Source organism: Neltuma alba, unplaced genomic scaffold (genome assembly GCF_004799145.2).
Source record: "Neltuma alba isolate B1F8T4 unplaced genomic scaffold, ASM479914v2 tig00010622_pilon, whole genome shotgun sequence".
In the NCBI taxonomy this organism is placed as follows: Eukaryota; Viridiplantae; Streptophyta; class Magnoliopsida; order Fabales; family Fabaceae; genus Neltuma; species Neltuma alba.
The window spans coordinates 48131-73196 of record NW_021635478.1 but is presented as its reverse complement, the minus strand read 5'-3'; the positions used below and the strand labels follow the sequence as shown (position 1 = coordinate 73196).

General features: G+C 32.2%; 1 protein-coding gene across 1 annotated transcript; it reads left to right on the top strand.

Annotated features, from left to right (window-relative positions):
• Positions 1 to 767: 767 nt before the first annotated feature.
• On the top strand, positions 768 to 12891 carry LOC114757732 (pentatricopeptide repeat-containing protein At1g64100-like). The gene is made up of 3 exons (XM_028946802.1): positions 768 to 2391; positions 7711 to 7786; positions 11059 to 12891. The coding sequence occupies exons 1-3, from the start codon at positions 909 to 911 to the stop codon at positions 12779 to 12781; spliced, it is 3282 nt and encodes a 1093-aa protein (XP_028802635.1). The 5' UTR covers positions 768 to 908; the 3' UTR covers positions 12782 to 12891.
• Positions 12892 to 25066: the final 12175 nt, after the last annotated feature.

Below are 25066 nucleotides of genomic sequence, written 5' to 3'. Positions count from 1 at the left end.
TAAAATTTCAGCCCTGGAGGGCCAGCCCTTTTAAACCCGCTAGCCCTGAAGGGCTGGCCCTGATTCCCAACTCTATCTAAGAACTACAAAAGTGTTTATTGACCTGTGTATTGAAGAAATTCAAAAAGGGGGAAGAAAATAATGATGATGATGTAGTTGAATCTTCACATATATCTTCATCAATAGAATTTTCATCTCACATGGCTAGGCTTCATGACTTTATAAGAAATCAAATTGTTCACTATATATAAGAATAGTCATGTCCTTTTTATTTCCTTTTTTTTCCAGATAATGTAATGTGTTGTTAAAAAAACTATTTGGACAAATATATTTCATTACAACCTCTATTATTAAGACAATTAATATGAATTTTTTTGTGTGGTTATTGAATTTTGTGAAAAAAAATTATAGGATTTCATCTTTAAAATCTTTATGAAATAATAATTTTTTTATTTATATTATTTATGTCTTACTGATTCTGTTGTCAAAATACATATTATTAACAAATTTATTACTTCAAATAAACATATATTATAAAATATATCTTATATATAATTATCATTTAAACTTATCAGAATCACTTTTTAAAAATTTTTATTCTTTTAAAATCTATTTTGTGCAAAATCTATTCATTAAAAACCATTCTAACTTATGTTTCTCCTCGTTCAAACACCCCCTGTTTCATAATCCAAGCCATCCGTCCATCAGAGCCTAAACGAAATGGTTCTTCGGCTTCGCAATCACGTCATCACTATTGCTAACTTCCTCCTCAAAGCAATCTCAGTTTCTGAAAGCGAATATGTTTTCCGGTAGGGCTTTAAGGTACGCCTTGTTTCCGTTTTCTTTCCCGTTCGCCAAATCCTAAGAGCATTGAAGAAGCTATCTCTTCATTTCATGGCTTGCTTCATATGAATCCCCAACCCTCTAGAGCTCATATTGATAAGATTCTAGGATCTGTCGCGAAGATGAAGCATCACCGAACTGCTATTTCCCTTTTCGCAAAAGCAGAATGCAAGGGATTCACGCCTTCTTTATTTACTCTGAGCATCTTAATCAATTGTTACTGCCATTTGGGCAATATGTCTTTTGCTTTCTCTATACTAGGGAAGATTCTCAAGATGAGCCGTCAGCCAGATATAATAACTTTAAATACTCTGTTGAAAGGTCTCTGCATTAATAATAACGTTAGAGAAGCCCTTGTCTTTCATAGTGACTTATTGACAAAAGGATTTCAGTTAAATGAAGTAAGCTATGGTACCCTGATCAATGGCTTCTGTAAAATTGGAAAAACGTCCGCTGCTCTTCAATTGCTTCGAAAGATGGAGACAGGGTTAGTTAAGCCTGGTTTAGTTATCTACAACACAGTCATAGATGGTCTTTGTAAAGAAGGGCTTGCAATTGAGGCAAAAAAATTATATCATGAAATGACTGATAGGGGAATATCTCGGGATATTGTTACCTACAACTCTCTAATATATGGTTTCTGTTGCATGGATCAATGGCACGAAGCCACTTGGTTTCTAAATAAAATGGTGGTAGAAGGCATCAGACCTAGTATTTATACCTTCAATATATTGATAGGTGCATTTTGTAAAAAGGGGAGGATAACCAAAGCTGAGGCAATAGTTGGTAGGATGATGAAATGTGGTACAAAGGGTGATGTTATTACTTACAATTCTTTAATGGATGGGTACTATATGATGAATAATGTTGATGAGTCGAAGAAGGTTCTTAATAGAATGATCAAAAGTGATGTGTTGCCTGATGTTTTCAGTTACAATATCTTGATTAATGGGTTATGTAAAATGAAGAGGATTGGTGAAGCAATGGATCTCTTTCAGGAAATGCAATGCAAAGGTTTGTTTCCTGATATTGTGACATATAGTACTCTTATTGATGGCCTGTTCAAATCAGGAAAGATCTCAAACGTGCAGGAACTTATTTACGATATGCATGATAGTGGTCATCTACCTAATATAGTAACCTACAATGCCTTGTTAGATGGATTGTGCAAGAGCCAGCATCTTGATGAAGCAATTATGCTATTTAAAAAAATGGGCGTCCTGGGAATACAACCTGATATTTACACATATACCATTCTTATTGATGGCTTGTGCAAAGGGGGCAGGTTAAATGCTGCACAACAGATTTTTCAGTATCTTTTAGTCAAAGGCTATCGTTTGGATGTCCAAGCATATACTGCTATGATCAATGGACTTTGTAAGGAGGGCTTGTTTGATGAGGCAAAGACATTACTTTTTCAAATGGGAGAGAATGGATGTCTCCCAAATTTTGTAACTTTTCAAACAATCATTGGAACTCTTCTGGAAAAAGGAGACAATGATAAGGCAGAGAATCTTCTTGATGAAATGATTGTTAGGGGTCTCCTAAAATGATAAAAGAAGGTTAGATACTTGTGTTCATGTTGACATTTGTTGTAATAATTGACTAATGTTTTTGTTACTCTGGTGAAAATTGTTGACCATATAATCTTTTACAACCATTGACATTGAAAGGCAATTGCATTGATCTGCCTCTGCTTTTGTAGTTCGAAGTTAAAGTTCTTTTCTCTCTGAGCTCCGTGTGTTTGTTTGGTATTAACCTCAGCTGTTTCATCCTTGGTGTGCGTTGGGTCCATGTCAATTGGATTGTTTAATTGCGTATACTGTAATTGAACTTTCTATTCTACCCTTGTGATATGTACCAATATATCCTTGTGAAGCAATGGAAACAATTTTATGATTCGACAGTGGTAGGTTCTTCATTCATATGCAAATAAATTGGAATTGGGCCTACTTCTTTTATGTTTTCCACCGACAGTTGCCATCTTTTCCTTTTTTTGAAGCTGAGTGCATATGCATATACCTGTTTAATTGAAAAGAAAAAGTAAAAAAACACTCAGCAAATTTCTGTGACATAACCCATGTGAAACTGCAACACAGGTCAGTGCTTTATCCTCATGACATTTTTAATTTATCTCGTTTCCAAAATACAACCTCGTTTCTGTTTGCAGGTTTGGGGATGAATACCATTTGGAGAGTGATTAAATGTCCTTTTCTAATTCGATGGCTTTCACATCTTCACCTCGTAGAGATTGTGTTTTTAGAAAATCAGAGCTTTCCTGGTTTTGTTGTGAAGTCGGGTGCTTGTGGTTATAATGTACTATCTCCAATCCTTAATATAAAAGTTAGATGACTAATTTGGAGAGATTGAGAAAATCAGTTAAGTTGATTAATTACTTCTCTAAACTACCTATTTTAATAATGTGCATCACCCCTTGATGGAAAACCCTAACAATCAATGAGAATATTTTAGAGAAAACTTATAAATTTGAGAAACAAAGTGAATTGATGTATTAAATTTAAAATCAAACGTAACCCTCCAACTAACTCCTATATTAAAGATCAGAGATAGTGTTTGATTGTTAATATGATGAACAGAGGGATGTTGCATTATTTCATAGCTCATTGTAATGCTTGTATTTAAGAGTAGGTTCAAACTCTGAAACGGTTGAAAAAAGCACCCTTTGTGACAGGACTGTTTTGGAGACTAGAGGCATCATATGGTTGTGAGAATGATAAGTCTGTCTTGGAAACTTTCTCATAAATTCCCTCTTCTTCTGCGTTAACCAAACATAGGACTGTTGTTTCTCTTTCTCATGGTATTTCCTGATGAGGGTGTTTAATGGCGACCTTAGGTTTTCTCAATTCAGTATGCATAATTTGCCATGATTGCGGATGACCCTGACTGGTTGGGTGGATTACCAGCAAGTGTCTCGGCCAGTGATTGCTGCAATGCATCCATTCCATCTCCCATCCCATCATTTGTTTGCTCAGGTAAGGACTCCAATTGACGAAAAAGAAGCTGCACCAGACTCAATTCAGTTTGAAGTTAGACAACATATTATGGAAGGACACATACTTTGGTACAATGAATATAATCTACTAAGTGCCTGTTTGGATTAGTGGTAAATAACTATGATTCTAGATAATCATAAATTTTATAAGTGACATTAACTATAAGTGATGTTAGTTAATTATAATTTCTGTTTGGATATTTTTTTTCATTAGTGACAGTAAAAATTGTGATTATATTTGGTTGTTATTCATTAAAATCACTTACGGATGTATAATTAACAAAAAGATATGAATTTAATGAATATTATTAAATATAATTATTTGGGAAGATATTTTAGGAAGAGTGTGAGAAGATAAATGGAAGAAAATTCAATTGATAAAAATTGATTAGGATTTTTCAAAAGTACAAGCTACTTTTCAGTGCTTATCTCATAATATTTACATCGATTTTATAAAAATTTACCCAAATAGAATAAACATGGTTCGTGGTCACTTATTTATTCTATAAAAAAAAGGGGCTTATTTAAGCTCTCACCAATTTACCAAACTGATACTAAAACATGTATTGAATCCTTCTTTGCTTTCTTTCAAATATTGACCAAAAATATGTTAGATATGATTAGTTTTGATGATGTTAAATAATAGAGTAAAAAGTTTGTATAAATTATTTACCTCATATTTTAACTAATTATCATACTTAATATCTTGTGTCGTTTCCTCAAGAAAAGAAAGGAGTTATTATGTTGAACGTTGAGTTGTGGAGAATGATCAAGAGGAAGAAGAAGAAGAGAGATTGAGGGAAAAAAAAAAAAAAAAGAACTTGCAAGACCACAAGAAAATATCAAGATTCAAGTTCATAGATATGATGCTAAAGGTTGTTATGCTCAATCAGAAGTTTGAATGGCTCAATCGGAAGCTAAAATGCACAAACCGGAAGTTATATAATCATATATTGAGTCACCCTTCATATAAACATGGAAAGTAAGCTTTAAAAGTGATTTTCATGAGCATTTATCGATCAATTGATCAATCATCTACTTATTAATCAAGTTATCGATAAAACACATATTGTGTTATGTTCTGTTTTTCGTTCAGCTCTGACATAGGTTTGGTATTTCTCTAATATCTCTCAAACCACAAATCCGTTTGAGATGAAACTTGATTCATATGAAATTAGACTTAGAACACAGTTCATGGACACCAAAATCACCTTTAAAGAGTTTCATATGAGGGAGATATATTGTTCGAAACATTGCAGTAAAGATTAACGCCTTTATTCCAACCTTCAGTCACTTTGCAACGACAACGAATTTTGGGATGATTCTTGTTGCATTAGAAAGTAGACTCAGAGAGCTTTCTGGGAATAGGTCATTTGTAAAATTTGGAGTTGAATTGGAAGATTTATGATCACTCAAAGTTGACTTTTGTTTTGATTGAATCAGAATTCGAATTTATTGAGGCAAAGACCAGAAGTTTTACATTAACCGATTAAGCTCTTGAACAACATGCTACTCAAACATGTTATTGAGTAAAAGTACTAGAAGAAATGAAGAAATGAAAAGTCATTATCAAATGTTACTCGAGCCTAATCAAGCAACTACGTACTCGATCATTTTATTGAGTTCTTGGTACTATCTCTTCAATTCTTCTATTTTATCTTCATTTGCATTATTAAGATTTTATCATTAACATGTTGAATAAATGGTTTTTAAATAACGTTATTGATAAATGTATTTATCGATTACTTGATCGATAACTGTTAAGTTTTATCGATCACGTGATAGATAATTTACTCTACTCAATAACTTGCTAGATTGATCGATCAACTGATCGATCATTGGTATAGCTGCTTAATATAAGATGTTGCAGGAAATAATCGATCACTTAATCGATCAAACATTTATCGATAACTTGTTCTGTCGAAAGCATTCATTCAAAATCTTTTATCGATCAACTGATCTATTAAACATTTATCGATCAAATGATCGATCAATATCTTCACTGCATTAACTTATGTTGAACTATTTTTTTGATCACCTAATTGATCATTGATTTATCCATAAAATGATCGATTATCTAATTTTCTGAAACTCCTGTTTTCACATAACGTGATCGATCAAAGTTTTTCCTAGTATTTCTAAAATAAGTTTTCAATGATATTTTATTGATCATTTAATCGATTAATCATTAATCGATCATGTACTCAATTATCTTATATTCGGTAGCTTCACTGTGAAAATCTCTTTGAAACTTTTTATCGATCATTTCTCCTATCAACCGTTTATCGATAAAGTATTTGATCAACACATTTTGAAAATATACTTCTCTTATACTTAGCTTTATCGATAATATGATCACTCAAACAGTTTTCGATCACTTGTTCGATTATTGTACCGGTTTATTTTATAACAGTATTTCATGATGATTTCAAAAAATTTTATCTTTTTATCTTTAAGCTTTTCTCAGCTTTCCTTTTACACATAACTCTCTATTAAAAGGATACGAAGGCAAACATAATTTGAAAAAGATTATCCTTGCATAATCCATTTAAAAGCTCACTGCATGCATGTTTCATCAGTTATTGATTATTTGTTCAATCATTATATTGTCCATAATCTATTCGATAATTGCATATATCTACTATATCTTTTCTTCATATAATTAATCGATCAAAGGATTATCAATCAAGGCATCGATTAAGTAAGTTCATCTTATTTCTGAATATCTGAATATCTGAATATCTGATGATTAATTCCATGTTTTTCAATTTATTGTTTCTAAGATTATCATATACTTATCACTTGATTTGAGGAAGATTATTTTAGGTAAAGAGCCACAACGAATTTATGATGTGAAGAATCGACTTTCGTGAGAAGTTTCCAATAGCTAGTTTCAACAGTTATATTCTTCAAGCCAAACGGGAAGAAAATGCTCAACGGTTAAGTACCTGATATCATCTATAAATAGAAGAGTATTCAAAACAAGAAAAAGAGAAGAAGAGTTTGAATTTACAACATTAAATGCTAAAATGCTGAATCAACATAGTCTCATTTAGAGCTCCAAGAGAAAACTCCCTGTCTTTGTACTTCATAGACTAAAACTTATGTATTCGTAAGATAGAGAGGAGAGTTTCCCAGATGTGCTTAAGATTTATCTATCACTTCTTTGAGAGAAGAAATATTCAATCTTCTTTATCATTATCAGATTGTATCCTTACGGTACGTAAGGGGGAGTATTTACCTCAGTAAGAAGTTGTTGTTGAATAGACTGATTAGTTTAAGAATTGTAAGTAGCGTCACAAGTACCCGAATCAAATTTGTGGTTGTAGTGGTTCTCAAGTACCCGTGTTAAACTTGAGAGAGATAGTCGATTGAAAATCTCAGAGGGAGCTTGAGAACTGGACGTAGGTCAGTGAGGACCGAACCAGGATAAATCACAGTTTGCATCTTCTCTTCCCTTACCTTTTTATATTTCCAACTAAACTATTTTACTACTGTGATTATGCTTATATTCATTGTTTTTATACTCAAAATTTCTCATGAATTTCATTACATTGCGGAAAGGTTTTTAATTTTAACTAACACCTAATTCACCCCCTCTCTTGAGTGTTTAGCCATTCTTACAGAATAGCGGAGTTAGAACATGTATTGAATCCTTCTTTGCTTTCTTTTAAATATTGACCAAGAATAGAGGAGTTAGAGTAAATTTTGCATTCTATTTTGATATTACAAGTTAGAAAGATTAAGGAAACATTAAAAAGAAACTCCTCAACATGTCTAATCTGATCTTCAAAAGCACAGAAAACGACATGAAGATACCTTGCTAATGCTAATTAATGAGGCATTTTGTGTAGGCCTCAGTCCGGAATCTCTCAATAGGTTTATATGCTTGGTCTTGCAATCTCGTACTCGCAGTGCCAAGCAGAAGAGGTAACCCACTGTCCAGAGATTAGATTTCGTAGCTAGCAGAAAAGTATGTAAGCTTAAGAGGATGTTTGGATAAAACCAAACATGGTTTTGAAAAATAATTTCTTGAGAAAAAAAATTATTTTTAAGAATAAATTTTGGAAAAATAAATAATGTAAAAAATGATTGTGATAAAATGATAGTATTTAGGTAGTTGTTAACAAGAACACTTTTTATATATGCATATTACTAAATAAAAACATAAGTTAATATAATAATTACATAAAAGATTGATTTTATAATATATTTTTATTTGAAGTAATAAGTTTGTTAATAATATATTTTTTGCCAATATAATAAATAATATTAAAAAAATTAATTAATAAATAATTAATATGTGTATATGTATTTATAAAGTATAAGATTAAATATATTTTTAGAAAAATAATTTTTTTGCCAATAGAAAAATATTTTTTTAGCTGAATAGAAAATATTATTTTACTTTAAAAATTTTAAACATAAAATCTTATAATATTTTTGCTTGAAGAGAAAAAACGAAGCTTTTGAATGTGATGGGTATTTTTGTCCAAATATCGTTGGCCAACTTCTCAACTTCTGACAAGAGATACTCTTTGCTGCAGCAATCATATTTTCACTCCCAGATGCGAAATATTTTAGCTTAACCATGGTGTTGAGGAGGCCAAAACAACGATTTTGAACCAAGCTAAGGTTTTATTAAAAAAATAAAATAAAATTGAGGTGTTTAGATTTTTTTTTGGGTGAAATCATGATTTGGAGTCCAAAAACACTTTTTATCAATTTGCCAAACGCTCCATAAATGTTTCGCTCACCCCCCCCCCCCAAAGTTTTTCTTTCCAGCATGAATGTTTCCCTCTCAATCCTTTTTATAATATTTTTTTATCATCCCCCTTTTGATTTTTCTTTGATTTGATGGCAGGTTTTTTCTCTACCCCAAAAGCTCGGTCTATTTTATTAAATGGTGTTGTAAGGAGAGGGAAACGATTAATTCCACCTTCTTCATTTGAAATATTGATGCGAGTTACCTTCCCTCTATCTTCAACTAGAGTAAAAGAACCTTTATCTCTTTCACTTCGAGAAAACGGAAGATCAGAGCTTTACTCTGTAGGATGGGCCTTAGGTGTTTGATAATTTATTGTTTCACACAATCCAAACCCATATTGAATTAGGTTGTGAATATGTGATGCCTAATTACAGGTGCATTTGTTATTTTTCTAAAGGTTGTAATGTATAAGAACGAGCCGTAAATTGCTATTCCTAAAGGTGATTGGAAAGTCGTTAACAGCTTGTCAAGGTTAAGAACTCTGCAATCGCAATTTGTTAAATACTACCTCCGGTTTGAATTATAAGAGCTAATTGACTAATTTGAGAAAATTAAAAAAGTAAGTTGAGTTAGTTATTTATCCTAAATAAATATTGTCTTTCCTAAAATATTCTTACTGATCAAATGTATTGACTAAAACTATCATTGTTATAATGTCTATTTTGAAAAAAATATATAAATATAAGAGACAAAGTGGATTGAAATCTTATATTTATGACCAAAATAAAAGTCAAATAGGATCTTATATGAAGGACCGAAAGTAGTATTAAAAGTACCATTGCTTGTTGTAAATTACTGATTCGATATTGGTCAAATCGATTGAAAGTTGTCAATAACTTATCAAGTTTAAAGATGTTATCATTGCAGTAGTAGTGCCAAGTCTTATTTTGCCAAGCATGTTGCAGATTACTCTCTCAAATAAATAAAATTGATTGACAAGTCAAATTTTGTAATTGTGACAAGAGGCCTGAATTCTTACTTTTTCAAATATGTACGGTATAATATCTTATTGTAAATTGGTCATCCAAAACGGGTAAAATTATTGAAAAAATGCCAATAACATCCCAAGGTAGGAACTTGGAAATTGCAATAACAAGTCTAATTTTTATTTTCCAAGTATGTAAGGTAAAGTAGTAGTGTGTTGTAAATTGATAATCAAAATGACTAAAATTGACTGAAAAGTTGTTATAGGGTATAGTATTGTGTTCCAAATTGATAATCCAAAATGAGTAAAATTGATTGAAAAATTGTTAATGGCTTCTCAAATTTAGGAACTTTGCAATTGTAATAACAAGTTTGATTCTTATTTTGTAATGTACAATCATATGTTACAAATGGCTAATTCAAAATGATTAAAGACCTATTCAAGAATTGTTAATAACTACTGAACTTAGGCAATGGGTAAAATCCAAAGAATATTAGTGAACTTTATTCAAACAACATTAGTGAATTTTCACTTCGGTGTAAGTGATTAATCTGAAACGTTTAAAATGAAGCATCTTATGAAGTAAGGGAGTGTTTGGATAAAAAACAAATTATGATTTTAAAAGTGTTTTTACAGTATACAAAGTAAATACTCCTCCGGTCCTTATTATAAGACCCAATTTGACTTTTTATTTGGTCCTAATTATAAGACCCAATCCATTTTCTCTTTTATATTTATACATTTTTTTCCAAGATAATCCTTCTAATAATGATAGTTTTAGCTAATATACTTAATTAGCAAGGATATTTTAAGAATAACAATACTTATTTATTATAAATAACCAATTTAACTTACTTCCTTAATCTCCTCAAATAAGTCAATTGGGTCTTATAATTAGGATCGGAGGAATATATAGAGGAGTTTGTCTTGTTTTAGAGAAAAATGACATTTTAAATGTCACCAAACACTCCATAAATATATGAAAGAATTTATCTCGATTTGTAAAAAAAGTTCTTTTAAAAAAATATTTTTGTAGTTTCCCAAATACTCCCAAAAAATATGTAAAAAGAATTTTCTCTTTACTTATGTAAAAATACTTTTTAAAATGATATCAAACTCTCCCAAATAAAAATGATACTAATCCTTATACCCAAAAAAAAAACATTAATCCTCTATTTTATTATAAAATAAGTTTTATATTTAGTTATCAAATAGTACTATCTCCGGTCTTAATTATAAGAGCCAGTTGACTAATTTGAAGGGATTAAAGAAGTAAGTTGAGTTAGTTATTTATCCTAAATAGGTGTTGTCTTTCCTAAAATATTCTTGCTAATCAAATGTATTAACTAGAAATATAATTATTAGAAGAATTATCTTGAAAAAAATTAAGTAAATACGAAAGACAAAGTGAATTAGAGTCTTATATTTAAAATTAAAATAAAAATAAAATAGGATCGTATATTAAGAATGAGAAGTAGTATTAAAAATATTTTTTCGGAAAAACAAAAGGGACCTTCCATTCCTAGGCTCGCAGTCGCAGCCGGCGTCCGGAGATAGCGGAAGACTTTTTGTGGCGAGCGATTGTAATCTTCTGGCGTCTGGTTCTTCACCAGTCCCATTGTCCCCTTCCTCCTCAAAGCTGTTCTGTAAAACTACAAGGTACGCCTTCCTCAGACATTTTTCCCATTCGCCAACTCCTAGGAGCATTGAAGAGGCTATCTCTTCATTTCATGGCTTGCTTCATATGAATCCCCAACCCTCTATAGTCCGTATTAATAAGATTCTAGGATCTGTCGCGAAGACGAAGCATCACCGAACTGCTATTTCCCTTTTCTCAAAAGCAGAATGCAAGGGATTCTCGCCATGTTTGGTTACTCTAAACATCTTGATCAATTGTCACTGTCATTTGGGTAACATGCCTTCTGCTTTCTCTATTCTAGGGAGGATTCTCAAGATGGGCTGTCAGCCAGATATAATAACTTTGAATACTCTGTTGAAAGGTCTCTGCATTAATAATAACGTTAGAGAAGCCCTTGTCTTTTACAATGACATATTGACAAAAGGATTTCACTTAGATGAGGTAAGCTATGGCATCCTGATTAATGGCTTCTGTAAAATTGGAAAAACGTCTGCTGCTCTTGAATTGCTTCGAAAGATGGAGAGAGGGTTGGTTAAGCCTGGTTTAGTTATCTACAACACAGTCATAGATGGTCTTTGTAAAGAAGGGCTTGCAATTGAGGCAAAAAAATTATATCATGAAATGACTGATAAGGGAATATCTCGGGACATTGTTACCTACAACTCTCTAATATATGGTTTCTGTTGCATGCATCAATGGCACGAAGCCACGTGGTTTCTAAATAAAATGGTGGTGGAAGGCATCAGACCTAGTATTTATACCTTTACCATATTGAGAGATGCATTTAGCAAAGAGGGGAGGATAACCAAAGCTGAGGCAATAGTTGGGAGGATGATGAAATGTGATACAAAGGCTAATCTTATTACTTACAATGCTTTAATGGAGGGGTACTCTATGATGAATAATGTTGATGAGTCGAAGAAGGTTCTTAATAGAATGAAAAGTGATGTGTTGCCTGATGTTTTCAGTTACAGTATCTTGATTAATGGGTTATGTAAAATGAAGAGGATTGGTGAAGCCATGGATCTCTTTCAAGAAATGCAATGCAAAGGTTTGTTTCCTAATATTGTGACATATAATACTCTTATTGATGGCCTGTTCAAATCAGGAAAGATCTCAAACGTGCAGGAACTTATTTACGATATGCATGATAGTGGTCATCTACCAAATATAGTAACCTACAATGCCTTGTTGGATGGATTGTGCAAGAGCCAGCGTCCTGATGAAGCAGTTATGCTATTTAAAAAAATGGGCGTCCTAGGAAAACAACCTGATATTTACACACATGCCATTCTTATTGGTGGTTTGTGCAAGGATGGTAAATTAAATACTGCTCGACAAGTTTTTCAGTATCTATTGGCTAATGGTCATCCTCCAGATGTCCAAGCATATACTGCTATGATTAATGGACTCTGTAAAGAGGGCTTGTTTGATGAGGGACGGGCGTTACTTTTTCAAATGATTGACAATGGGTGCCTCCCAAATTTGGTAACTTTTAAAACAGTGATTGGAGCTCTTTTGGAGAAAGGTGAGAATGATAAGGCGGAGAATATTCTTCATGAAATAGTTGCTAGAGGCCTTCAAAGACGATAAAAGAAAGCTAGATACTTGTTTTCATGTTGAAATTTGTTGAAATATTTAACGAATGCAATGTCTGACAGCAGCTGAAATTTAAAGGCAATTAAAGTTGTTTTCACTTTTTATTTCAGTATCAGCCATGGTTGTCGTTGAATCCCCTAAGTTCATTTGATTGTCTTTGCCTTGCTGATACAGGTAGGCAGCATATGCCACTGATGATTATTTTCGGGGTTCATTCTCCCATCCCATCCTCTTTGTTATGTTTAGAAGCAAAACTACTTGAAATGTTGTGAAAATCTATCTCTTTTCTGTCGATTTATGGCTGTCTTCCTGTTATTTTGTTTCTGTTCCTAACATCTGTATCTAGTAAGTTACGGCATATATTCGTTGTAGTTTATGGTGGGGAAATAAAACACTGCAAATTTCTTTGTTAATCTCGGTCCATAAGATGCTATTTTTGTGGTTTTTTCAGTTCTTTTGTAGTTGGGATAAGTTCACATGTAGAACTGAGATTTAGCTTAGACACTTTTTCCTTGAAATGTTTTGTTTTTTTAACCATGTACAAACTCAGAAAAAACAGTTGAAAATTTTGCCTTTTGAGTTTGACATGTGCGGCTTACGGATTTAATTCGAAACACTGGTGTTGAACTTTTTTAGACATTCAGTTGCAATGTAAATATGTCTGGACATTTGGATCAGTTCAACTTTTATCCTGTATCCAAGCAAGTGTCCAAGAAGAAGAATGTATGTCAACATCACAGATTGTATAGATGAGCAAGTACTCTAGCGTAGGCAATTGCCGATGAACACAACAACAACGTAGGTGTTAGAGTTATTGCCCCTTGGAAGGGTCCCCATACGGCTCAAATCCGGATTAGTCTAGGTCCTTGGAGTTCTGAAGAACAAGGTTGGCCTGAGATACTGAGTGCACTTCACAAAAATAAAAATGTTGGCGAACACAATGATGATGGATTACACAGTTCATTGAAATGTTTGTATTTATACCAATGTTCACACTCTAGAACAGATGAAAACAAAAAGGTTGCCATTTTATCTTGTGATAGACCAATATAAGTTTATGGGAGATGAATGAACTTTGATCCTCTCACTTGAAAGGTTTCTATACCCTATTTTAACTTAATATCCGGTTGCCCACTTTAATTGATGGTCTTTGGAAAGAAGGTCTTGTTATTGGAGCAAAAAATTTGCATCATGAAATGACTATTAGAGGAATAACTTCTAATATTGTTACATATACCATTCTGATGCATGAATTAATGGCAAGAAGCCACGTGGTTGCTCAATAAAATGGTGCTACAAAGCATCAAGCCTTGTATTTATGTCTTTAATATATTGGAGGATGCATTTTCTAATACAAAGGAAGGATAACCATATGGCTGCAGTTTCTATTATAAGGGAAAACATGTTAAAAATACTTATGCTTTTTCTCAATTTTTAATTTGGTATCTACATATTTTTTTAAAATTAAATATTTAATTTTACTCTATTAACATTAATCCTTGTATGGAGACTAATAATAACAGCAAAGCAAGATTGTAAGAGTGAATGTTGTTAAAAAAATTAAAATTAAATGATTTAGTTATGAGGAAAAAATCATATAGATATTAAATCAAAGAAAAATTTTGGTGAAACTATTAAATTAAAAATCAAAACAAGGTATATGTACCTCCAATATGGTTTTGCTTTTTGAAACGTGGTCAAATAGTTAATATAATTACTTTCTTTGCTTTAATGGATGGGTACAATTGGATCAGTAATGTTTGATGAGTTACATTGCATAAAATGATCAAAAATTGATGTGGCTCCTAGTATTTTTAAGAAAAAATCACCAACAAGATCTTGAAAATAAAAAAATTATAAATAGGGATCCATTACACTCTTCTGGTTCTAAATATAAGATCATTTTTGTAGTGTAAATTATTACAAAAAAGGTTTTATATTTAAGACCGGAGAAATAGTATGGGTTCTGACAACAATTGATAAGTAAATAACAACAATTTTTATGAATGGGTCTTTGTATTAATTTTTTAATTTCTAAGATCTCTTTTTGCCATTTTCCCTATTTTTAATGACAATATATTGATTAATGGGTTGCATCATGATAGCATGTATAAATAACCATATGCTAGATAACTATAATATCTTGTTGGATGGATTATGCAAGAGCCATGGTCTTAACGAGATAGTTGCTCTCTTTTTAAAAGTTTGACTTTAATATTTCCATTACAATGAAAAAATTTTAAATAATAAATAAATGAAAATTAGTGGAATTTGATTTGGTTTGAGTAATTTAAATTGGGAAAAAAAGAGAGAGCGACAGCGAGATAAACGAAATTAAAAAATAATCTTCATTGAGAGACAATATTAATATGTAATCTACATCAATTCATTTTGCTCTTTCTACGTGTCGCTTATATTTTATGAATAAGATAATTTATAATAAAAATTGAAAAGAATCAAATCAATAATTTTTATTTCCGTTAATAAAATTCAATGGTCCTGATAAACCTGAACATATCAAATAAGGGTCAAGTTGTATTTATTCGTCTCATAATTTTTTAAGAGCACCCAATATTTTAAACTAATTTTTGATACGTTCAATATCTTAATGGGAGTTGCTAAATAAAAAGAAGAATTACAATGAGGTCCCAAACAAATAAAACAATTGAAAAACAAGTCCCAGATATTGTTATTTCCACTGTAGGACTTGTCATTATAAGTACTCAGGTTGTTATTGGAACTTTTTAGTAATTATTTTTCTTTTATAGGACTTGATTGTAATTCTCTCTTAAATAAAATGGTGCTACAAAGCTTCAAGCCTTGTATCTATGTCTTTAACGTATTGGAGGATGCATTTTGTAAAACAAGGGAAGGATAAGCGTATGGCTGTAGTTTCTATTATAAGGGAAAACATGTTAAAACTACTTATACTTTTCTCAATTTTTAATTTGGTATCTACATATTTTTTTAAATTAAATTTTTAATGTTACTCTATTAACATTAATCCTTGTATGGAGACTAATAATACCGGTAGAGAAAAATTGTAAGAGTTTAAAATATTAAAATTAAATTACTTAGTTATGAGGGGGAAAAACACAGATAATAAATTAAAGAAAAATTTTGGTGAAAGTATTAAATTAAAAATTAAAAGAAGGTATATGTACCGCCAGTATGGTTTTGCTTTTGAAACGTGTTCAAATGGTTAATATAATTACTTTCTTTGCTTTAATGGATGGGTACAATTGGATCAGTAATGTTTGATGAGTTACATTGCATAAAATGATCAAGGTTAAGGTGCGCCCAGCATCTCAAACTATTTTTTTAGATGCGTCCAGTGTCTTAAAGTAATTTTTAGTGCATTCAGTGTCTCAAACTAATGAAAACAGTATGTTCATATCTCAAGCTAACAAAAAAGTTAAGTTTGACTATTACCTTGTTAACTCAGCCGAAGATTGACTCAAAAATCCTACATGATGGACACATAGGCGTCTGATGTGTATTATTTTGACGGGTTAAAGAGTGCCCAACGCCCCGAACTATTTTTCTAGGTGCACCAAGTGTCCTAAAGTAATTTTTTGGTGCATCTAATGTCCCAAACTAATTAAAACAGTGCGTTCATATCCCAAGCTAACAGAAAAGTTAAATTTGATCGTTACCTTGCTGACTCAATTGAAGATTGACCGAAAAATCCTACATAGCAGACATGCAAGCGTCTAATGTGTATTATTTTGATTAAAGCTCTCGAGACGAGCCCGGTGGTGGTGGGTGTTTTCTTGGGAGGCGACGGCGATGTCGACAGAGTGACCAAAGGGAAGTTTACTGTGTTCTACGAAGAGGAAAGCAAATGCGAGTCAGATGAGAAGTTGACAGAGACAGAGATAAAAGTGTGTTGTGATGACAGTTGCAGTTTCAAATCAAAGTGATGAAAGAAATGGGATAAAATGCTAAAGACGAGGATGTGATTAAATAGGTGGTACATGCACTGGGATTTAAGAGGGTGGATCTGTAACATCCTGAGTTTTAATAGCCCTTTAACCCTGATTTTTGAAGATAATTGGTGTTTAAACTTGAATTTTGGTGTCTAGTTTAGGATCAAAGTGAGCTGGAGGAGCAAGTGAACAAATCCCTCTCAGGATTTGTTCGTTGTGACAAAGTTTCACTTCGTCGAGGTGAAGCAAAGAGTTTTGGGGAGAGCTTTCTTTCAGGAATAGGTTTTCATCACGACTAAGTTAAGGGGGAGTCATGACGAAAGGCGTTAGGTGAGTAAGAGTTCCTTTCGGGAAAAAGTGATCGCCGCTACAAAATGGACTTTTGGCCGCAACGAGCTTGGTCTCTCGATTAGAAAATCCCTCTCGGGATTAGTTAGTCGCAACCAATCACTAGGTTCGCCGCGACGAAAAGGTCGCGTCTTTAAATCCAGAGGAAGGGTCTGATGTGCGAAAAATAGAAAATCTGAAGGAGGGAAATAATGCTCTGTTAGGGCTTTGCGTTTTTGGCTTGGGGAAGGTGTTTCTAAGGGTCCATTGCCTCAAATAAGTGAATTTAACCCCTAATCTACTCTTTCTCTTGGGATTTTTGAGGATTTTATAAAGGAATTCTAGGGCTTTCTAGTTTCTGATAGAATTGAGGTTTTTGACTAATTGTTTTGAGTTTAAATGATTGTTATGGGCTAGTCTAAGTATTTAATCGGTGTAGTTTTCTTGAATTTGGAGATTTGGAAGTTTTGGGAATTTGGGGTTTGTGAAAGTGAAGGTTTATGATTGAGGATGATAATGTAGTAGTTGAAATTGAGTTTTGCGAATTGGGTTATGTTAAGAAAGGTTAAATTGGATGTTTAATCGGTTTAGAATGTTAGTAAGACTTGATTTTGCTCTAATTAGATGTTTGGGTGATGAATTTCTAGAGTAGGACTTGAGTTTCTAAATTTAATTGAGGTTTTGGAAGGAAAGCTAGAGTTTTAATGGTCTCTTGTGGTTTTGGGATGTTATTGTGATGATTTTGGCCCTTGTGAGTTGGGTAGAGTTTTGGTTGAGGCTAGGAATTTTGAGTCCCCAATTGTTGTGTTGACCATTTTATTAGTTTGAAAGCTAATAATTGATGGTTGTATGTTTGTGTGCTTGTGTAGACTAGTTGTGAGTCTTGTTGGTGCACGAGGCATTGTTGGTGTTTTGTTATTCCTTGCTAAGGCGAGATATAACCACTTTCTAATCCTTTGTATATACTATCACGGTACTGTGAGTAGATTTATGTTTGCTAAGGCGAGTAATAAATGGTGTTCTAAATGAATTTTTGTATATTAAAAAGGGAGAGTTGTCCTGTGTGGTTTTGTACAATACTAAATGTATTGGGAATTTTCTGAAAGATATGCCACTAATTCAAGTTACTTGTGGATTGGTATATATATATTTACTCTTCGGTAAAGATGTTTGAGCATGATGCATGAATTGGGAATTGATGAGGGACTTGGTTGTTACTATCACATGGTAAGGCTGCCATTAATGCATGATGGTTGGCTCTTTACGTCTCCCATAGTGAGGGATAGGCCTTTTGGCTCCTTACGTGCCCCATAGTGAGGATAGGCTAGGTTCGACTCTTGAAAATCCCCCAAAGTGAGGGATTTGGTAATGGGTTGCATCGTTACACTTGCATGACTTGTTATGGCTATCGTTTCTATTATTATTTGTTAACTGCCCCACTTGACACCTCACGAGCACCTAATAGTTTATACCCTGAATTGAAAAGGTTGGTTACTGGGACTTTTGTCTCACTCTGTGGTTTACAATATTTTCAGGTGAGAGTTCTAGACGTGCACCATTGGGAAGGGACGCAGAGTCTTGAGCGGTTAGCTTTATGCCTCTAGCCTGTGGCACATATATGACTAGCTATATATTACTCCTCCGGTCTTTATTATAAGACCCCATTTGACTTTTTATTTGGTCCTAATTATAAGACCCCAATCCATTTTGTCTCTTATATTTATGCATTTTTTTCCAAGATAATCCTTCAAATAATGATAGTTTTAGCCAATATACTTAATTAGCAAGGATATTTTGGGAATGACAACACTTATTTATTATAAATAATCAACTTAACTTACTTCCTTAATCTCCTCAAATAAGTCAATTGGATCTTATAATTAGGACCGGAGGAGTATCATATTTAGGGTCTTTTTGAAATATTTTGATTTTCTGGCCTTATTGTGAACTGGAAAAAGTGTTATTTCCTTATCTTTGTTGGTCGGAGGCGGTTCTTCTTATTGTACAAAATACTAAATTTATGTTCTTATGGATAAGTATATGAGCTTTTGCGTGATTCTCTGTCTACCCAAGCATGAGGCTCGGAGGCCCAACTGAATGAACTGTTTGAAGGAATGAGTGAAAGATCTTTAGTTGCATGCAACTTGTTTGGGTTTTTATCCACAGTTTAATTGTTAGTTTTAAAATGTTTACACGTTTTCTTTTCTACTATGGTAGATTGTATAACAGTTTTCCTTTTCTACCATAGTAGTGGGTTATATGCTAAGTTTTTCATGTTTTGAGGAAGGGAATTTTACAGGATCGATGGTCTTTTTTTAAAAAAAAATTTAAAAACCACTAGAAGATAAACATTAGAATAGGAGGAAATAAATTGAATTTTCAGTCAAAATAATACACATCGGATACCTGTGTGTCCACCATTTAGGATTTTTCAGTCAACCTTCAGCTGAGTCAGTAAGATAACAGTCAAACTTAACTTTTCTATTAGCCTGAAATATGGATGCACTGTTTTAATTATTTTTGGACATTGGATGTACCAAAAATTACTTTAAGACACTAGGCGCACTTGGGAAAATAGTTCGGGTTGTTGGGCGCATATTAACCCGTCAAAATAATACACATCAGATGCCTGCGTGGTCGCCTTGTAGGATTTGTGGGTCACCCTTTAGCTAAGTCGACAAGGTAACGATAAAACTTAACTTTTCTATTAGTTTGAAATATGAACGCACCGTTTTAATTAGTTTTAAATACTGGATGCATCGAAAATTAAAAATAGTTTGGGGTGTTGGGTGCACTTTAACCCAATGATCAAAAAGTGATGTGGCTCCTAATATTTTTAAGAAAAAATCACAAAAAGATGTTAAAAATAGAAAAATTATAAATATAAACCCATTACAATATTAGTATGGGTTTTGACAACAATTGATAAGTAAATAACAATAATTTTTATTAACAAATCTCTATATTAATTTTTTAATTTCTAAGGTCCTTTTCTACGATTTTTTCTATTTTTAATGACAATATCTTGATTAATGGGCCGCGTCAAGTTAATTATCCATGGCATGTATAAATAACCATATGCTAGATATGGTAACTATAGGATCTCGTTGGATGGATTGTGCAAAAGCCATGGTCTTAACGAGATAGTTACTCTTCTTTAAAAAGTTTGACTTAAATATTTCCATTACAATGACAAAATTTTAAATAATAAATAAATGAAAATTATTGGAATTTGATTTGGTTTGAGTAATTTAAATTGGGGAAAAAAAGAGAGAGAGGGAGAGCGAGATAAATGAAATAAAAGATAATCTTCATTGAGAGACAATATTAATATGTAATTTAAATCAGCTCATTTTGCTCTTTCTACGTGTTGCTTATATTTTATGAATAAGATAATTCATAATAAAAATTGAAAAGAATCAAATCAATAATTTTTATTCCGTTAATAAAATTCAATGGTCCTGATAAACCTGAACATATCAAATAAGGGTCAAGTTGTATTTATTCGTCTCATATATTTTTTAAGAGCACCTAATATTTTAAACTAATTTTTGATATGTTCAACATCTTAAATATTTTTTTAGTAATACATATTATTCTAAAATAATTTTTTTAATATAATTTTAGTCTGGAAATATTCCTCTCGACAGCCACAAACATTCCAAACTTACGATGCATAATGTAGCTGAAACAATAATATATTTACACAAAATTACCGATGGTGAACATGCTTTTCGGTATAGCTACAAGGTATGCATCTCCCAAATTTCTTGAATAATATAGTTGATTTAATATTAAAACAAATTTAAGAGTTGTTAATACCTAACGAAGCTCAGGTGAACTTCATCCAAACAACTTTAATAAATTTTCAATCTAATATAAATGATTAATCTAAAACGGTTAAAACAGAACATCTCTAAATCATTCAATCATTTAATATCTTCTAGGTCTTTTGTTGTCATTTTACTAATAAATTATCACTAAAAAATTTTTTGAGATAGAAGTATTTATTTTTTTATTAAAAAAGAGGAAATTCTAACCAAAAGTTTGAAATAAAAACCAAAATGCTAAAAGAGGCAGAAGGATGCCTTCGTCGCCAGAAAACAGAACCACCGAAAATCAAGTCCGAAATAAGGGATGGCGGTTCAAAGGGCCATTCTAACGGTCCCATCCCTTTTGAGAAACCATATGCTACCATAAGAGCAAACTTATCACCACGCAACTGCCGTCGTGTAGGAAGAAACACCACCACTAACAACGACAATGCATTAATCCGGTGAGACTTCAACCTGAGTGACTAACTCCCAGGAAAGAACCTATATTTCATTGCTAGCCAGACCAGATCGGAGTGAATGGAACTAGAAAACATACCAAATCGAGGTCTTCATTATGAGATATACTAAAACTTGAGGGTCGCCGGCCTGCGCGTTGTTCTCTGTTCATCGCAGTATTGCTGTTAATATGAGTGGTCTTGTTTGATTATTGCTAATATAGATAGGCAAGCCCTTCTTTTTAATTGGATGAACATATAGGCAGCTTTTGTGGCTGATCTTTATTCAAAAGGTTCATCCCCTCATTCTATCCTCTTTTTTATATTACTTCTGATTCTAATTATAAAAGCTAGTTGACTAATTTGAAGAGATTGAGGAAAGAAGTTAAGTTAATCATTTGTAATAAATAGATATTGTCTTTCCTAAAATACCCTAACTAGTCAAGTGTATTGGCCAGAACTACCATTATTAGAAGGACTATTTGGGAAAAAATACATAAATATGAGAGACAAAGTGGATCAGGATCTCATATTTAGGATTAAAATAAAAGTCATACAAAGTTTTATATTAAGGACCGGAGGTAGTATATATTTAGAAGCAATACTATTTCTTATTTAAAAAAGCAAAACTGTTTCAAATGTTGTGAAAATCTATCATTTTGTTATAGGTCTGGGGATGAAAGCCTTTTGGAGAGAGATTAGATGTCCTTTTTTAATTTCAAGGCTTTCCCATCTTAGCCTCGTACAAAGGGTGTTTACTGTTTTTAGAAGATCAGAGCTTTCTTGATTTTGCCGTGAAGTTATATGCTTGAGGTCTATAGTATGTCTGATTGCTAATGTAACAAACATAATGATGTTGCATTATTTAACAGTTCATTGAAATGTTTCCATTTATCAGCAGCTTCGAACTCTGGAATTTTTTTTTTCTTTGAAAAAAAAAGCACCTTTTGTCTGTTTTATAACATATTGATAAGTTTGAAAGTATACATATTAAAATTACTTTTATGTTGTTGAAAAATTATATTTAGGAAATGATAAAATTAAAATTATAAAATTTCATGACATAAGCAAAATCAATAAATTTTATAACATATTTTGGAAAATATGTGTTTTAGAAGTAATTTTATGATGTGTTAAAATTATATTTTGGAAATGATTAAATAATTCTTATGTTAAAAAAGAGTATTTTGATAAAAATGAACGTTTAAGAGTCAAACTAATGGTCAATTAAAGTATGAAAATAGATTCTTAATTATATCAGAGAGGTTTCTATATGACACAATTTAATTTTAAAGGATGTTCATATATAATTTTAAAATAATTTAGGTAAAACTGAAGGGTGGTTAATGATTTTAACCATATTTTAATGTAAAACTTGTGTTAATATCCCGTATTAGACTAAAAGTTATTTCTTTTCCACGGCAACTTACAGTAAAGTTAATCTTGTTATGAATATAATAATATTTTCGTGGATATCCATATATCTCCTATATCTCCTATAATCTCTAATATCTCCTATTATCTATATATCTCACAATTATCTCATATTATTATGTAATTTGTAGATTCTATCAAAGGTGTAAAGCTATGCCTATAAATAGAGGTAATGTATAATGTATTAAGTACTCTTGAATTGAATGAAAAATATTCTCTCTTGTTGATCCTCTCTTCCTCTATATAATTCTTCTTTATATTTTCTCTTTATTTATAACACGTTATCAGCACGAAATTCTAACAAGGTACGTATGATATACCTTTCTACCCCAGCATAATTTTAGAGCATCATTTTTATTATTTTTCTAAAGTGTCCTTTATTCTGTTCAAATAAAAATATCTTGAGCATCATATATATGGTGTTTTAGAGTATTCGTATTCCTATTCAATTTATCTAGGATAATCTAAGCCATTATATGGAATTAAAAAGATTATCTACTGTTGTTTTAAACATCGGGTTCCATGGCTATAATTGGAAATTTTTTCCCCTCTATTTCTTATTGACCCGAGGTCAATATTTCGATACAACCCGGAGTTCCAATAGATACTAGCAGTGTCCGTAAAGAGTTACCATTTAAAGTTAAATAGCCAGAAGCCATATAATTCTAAGTTTTCATCTCATTATAATTAAATGGTCTAAAGCCATATAACTCTGATTTTTCATTCTTTTCACAAATAGATAAGTTGGAATATGTTTACATCATTCTTTCAATCGATATTAACCACATTGCCTCATGTAAAGATTTAATTGAATAATGTTCTTAAGAACATAATTATATGCTTCTAGAAACTCAAATCCTTCAAGAATTTTCACACATTATGATCCAGATCTATTCATATATTGGATTGTTTGAATTTATACAAGGATTTGAATCCTTCTGGAATTCACATATAATTTCACTATGCCTCAGGCACCAAACCATGCTATGTGGTCTATGAGTGCAGAAAATTGAGGACGCTTGTGGTAGTTTAATAAGAGTTGGTGATTTGGTCTGTGATAGGAGACTCCCACATATAGTAGACAAAGGTGATTTGGTAATAAGAGTTTAATAAGAGTTGGTGATTTGGTGTACATAATCGATCACGGTGAGGTCACATTTATGGCTATGCAATAAGGGAAGTTGAGCCAGCAATCATCACAAAGATGAACTTGTGTGTGGGAAGAAACGTTGATGGGTACTAAGGAGCATTCTTGGGTAAAAACTAGTTGAGGAAAATCACAAACCAAATATGGAGGGAACGAAAGATTTCAAATTTTGAACAGATAGCACATCCTTAAAATACGCATTCAGAACAAAAATATGGAGGGAAAAACAAAGGTTTAAATTTGAATTTAAACATTCTAAAAACTAAAAGACACCCAAGCTGAGCATCAAGCCAAATGTGGCTGCATTAAATGCATTTGAGCTAATGCGAAGCCGTAGGAATATATTTTAATAATGTATGCGGCTTGTGAATAGTAACTTTGTCTCTGTAGCTGATGGTAAGCCGTCTCAGGGATGAGTTTTGGTGGAAGAGTATTTATTGATATATTGATGCTTTAATAGATGGGTACTGTATGATGAATAATGTTGATGAGTCAAAGAAAGTCTTCAATAGAATGATCAAAAGTGATGTGGTGCCTGATGTTTTCAGTTACAGAATCTTGATTAATGGGTTATGTAAAAGTAATAGGATCTTTCAAGAAATGCGTTGCAAAAGTTTAGTTCCTCGTATTGTCACTTACATTTCTCTTACTGATGGAGTATGTAAGACCCAACATCTTGATGAAGCAATTATGCTACTTAATAAAATTGGTGGCCTAGAAATAAAGCCAAAATACAACTTTAGTAAATACATTTCACGGAAAAAAGTGAGGTAGGTTTGAATTGGGTACGGTTGATTCCCCCCCCCCCCCAATTTAAAACATAATAAGTTAACTACTCTTCCTTTATGCGGCGTAGTTGAAAATGATTTCAGTTTTGGACGAGACTGAGTATACACACACATATGCACAGTAGGATTTCAATAGTGAAATTAATAACAAATAACATATGGTACTCCTCTGATCCTATTTATAGGGCACTTCCAGCATATTTCACACAGACCAATAAAAACCTTAAACTGCAATAACTCTGTCTTAAAACATAACAATTTTTTAATTTTACCCCTATATAATACTTTGAAAATAAAAAGAATAAAACTATTGAATGCTCTATTTACATTTATTGATGGGTGGAAGGAATTAAATAGCATTGCATCGCGCACAGATAAGCACCG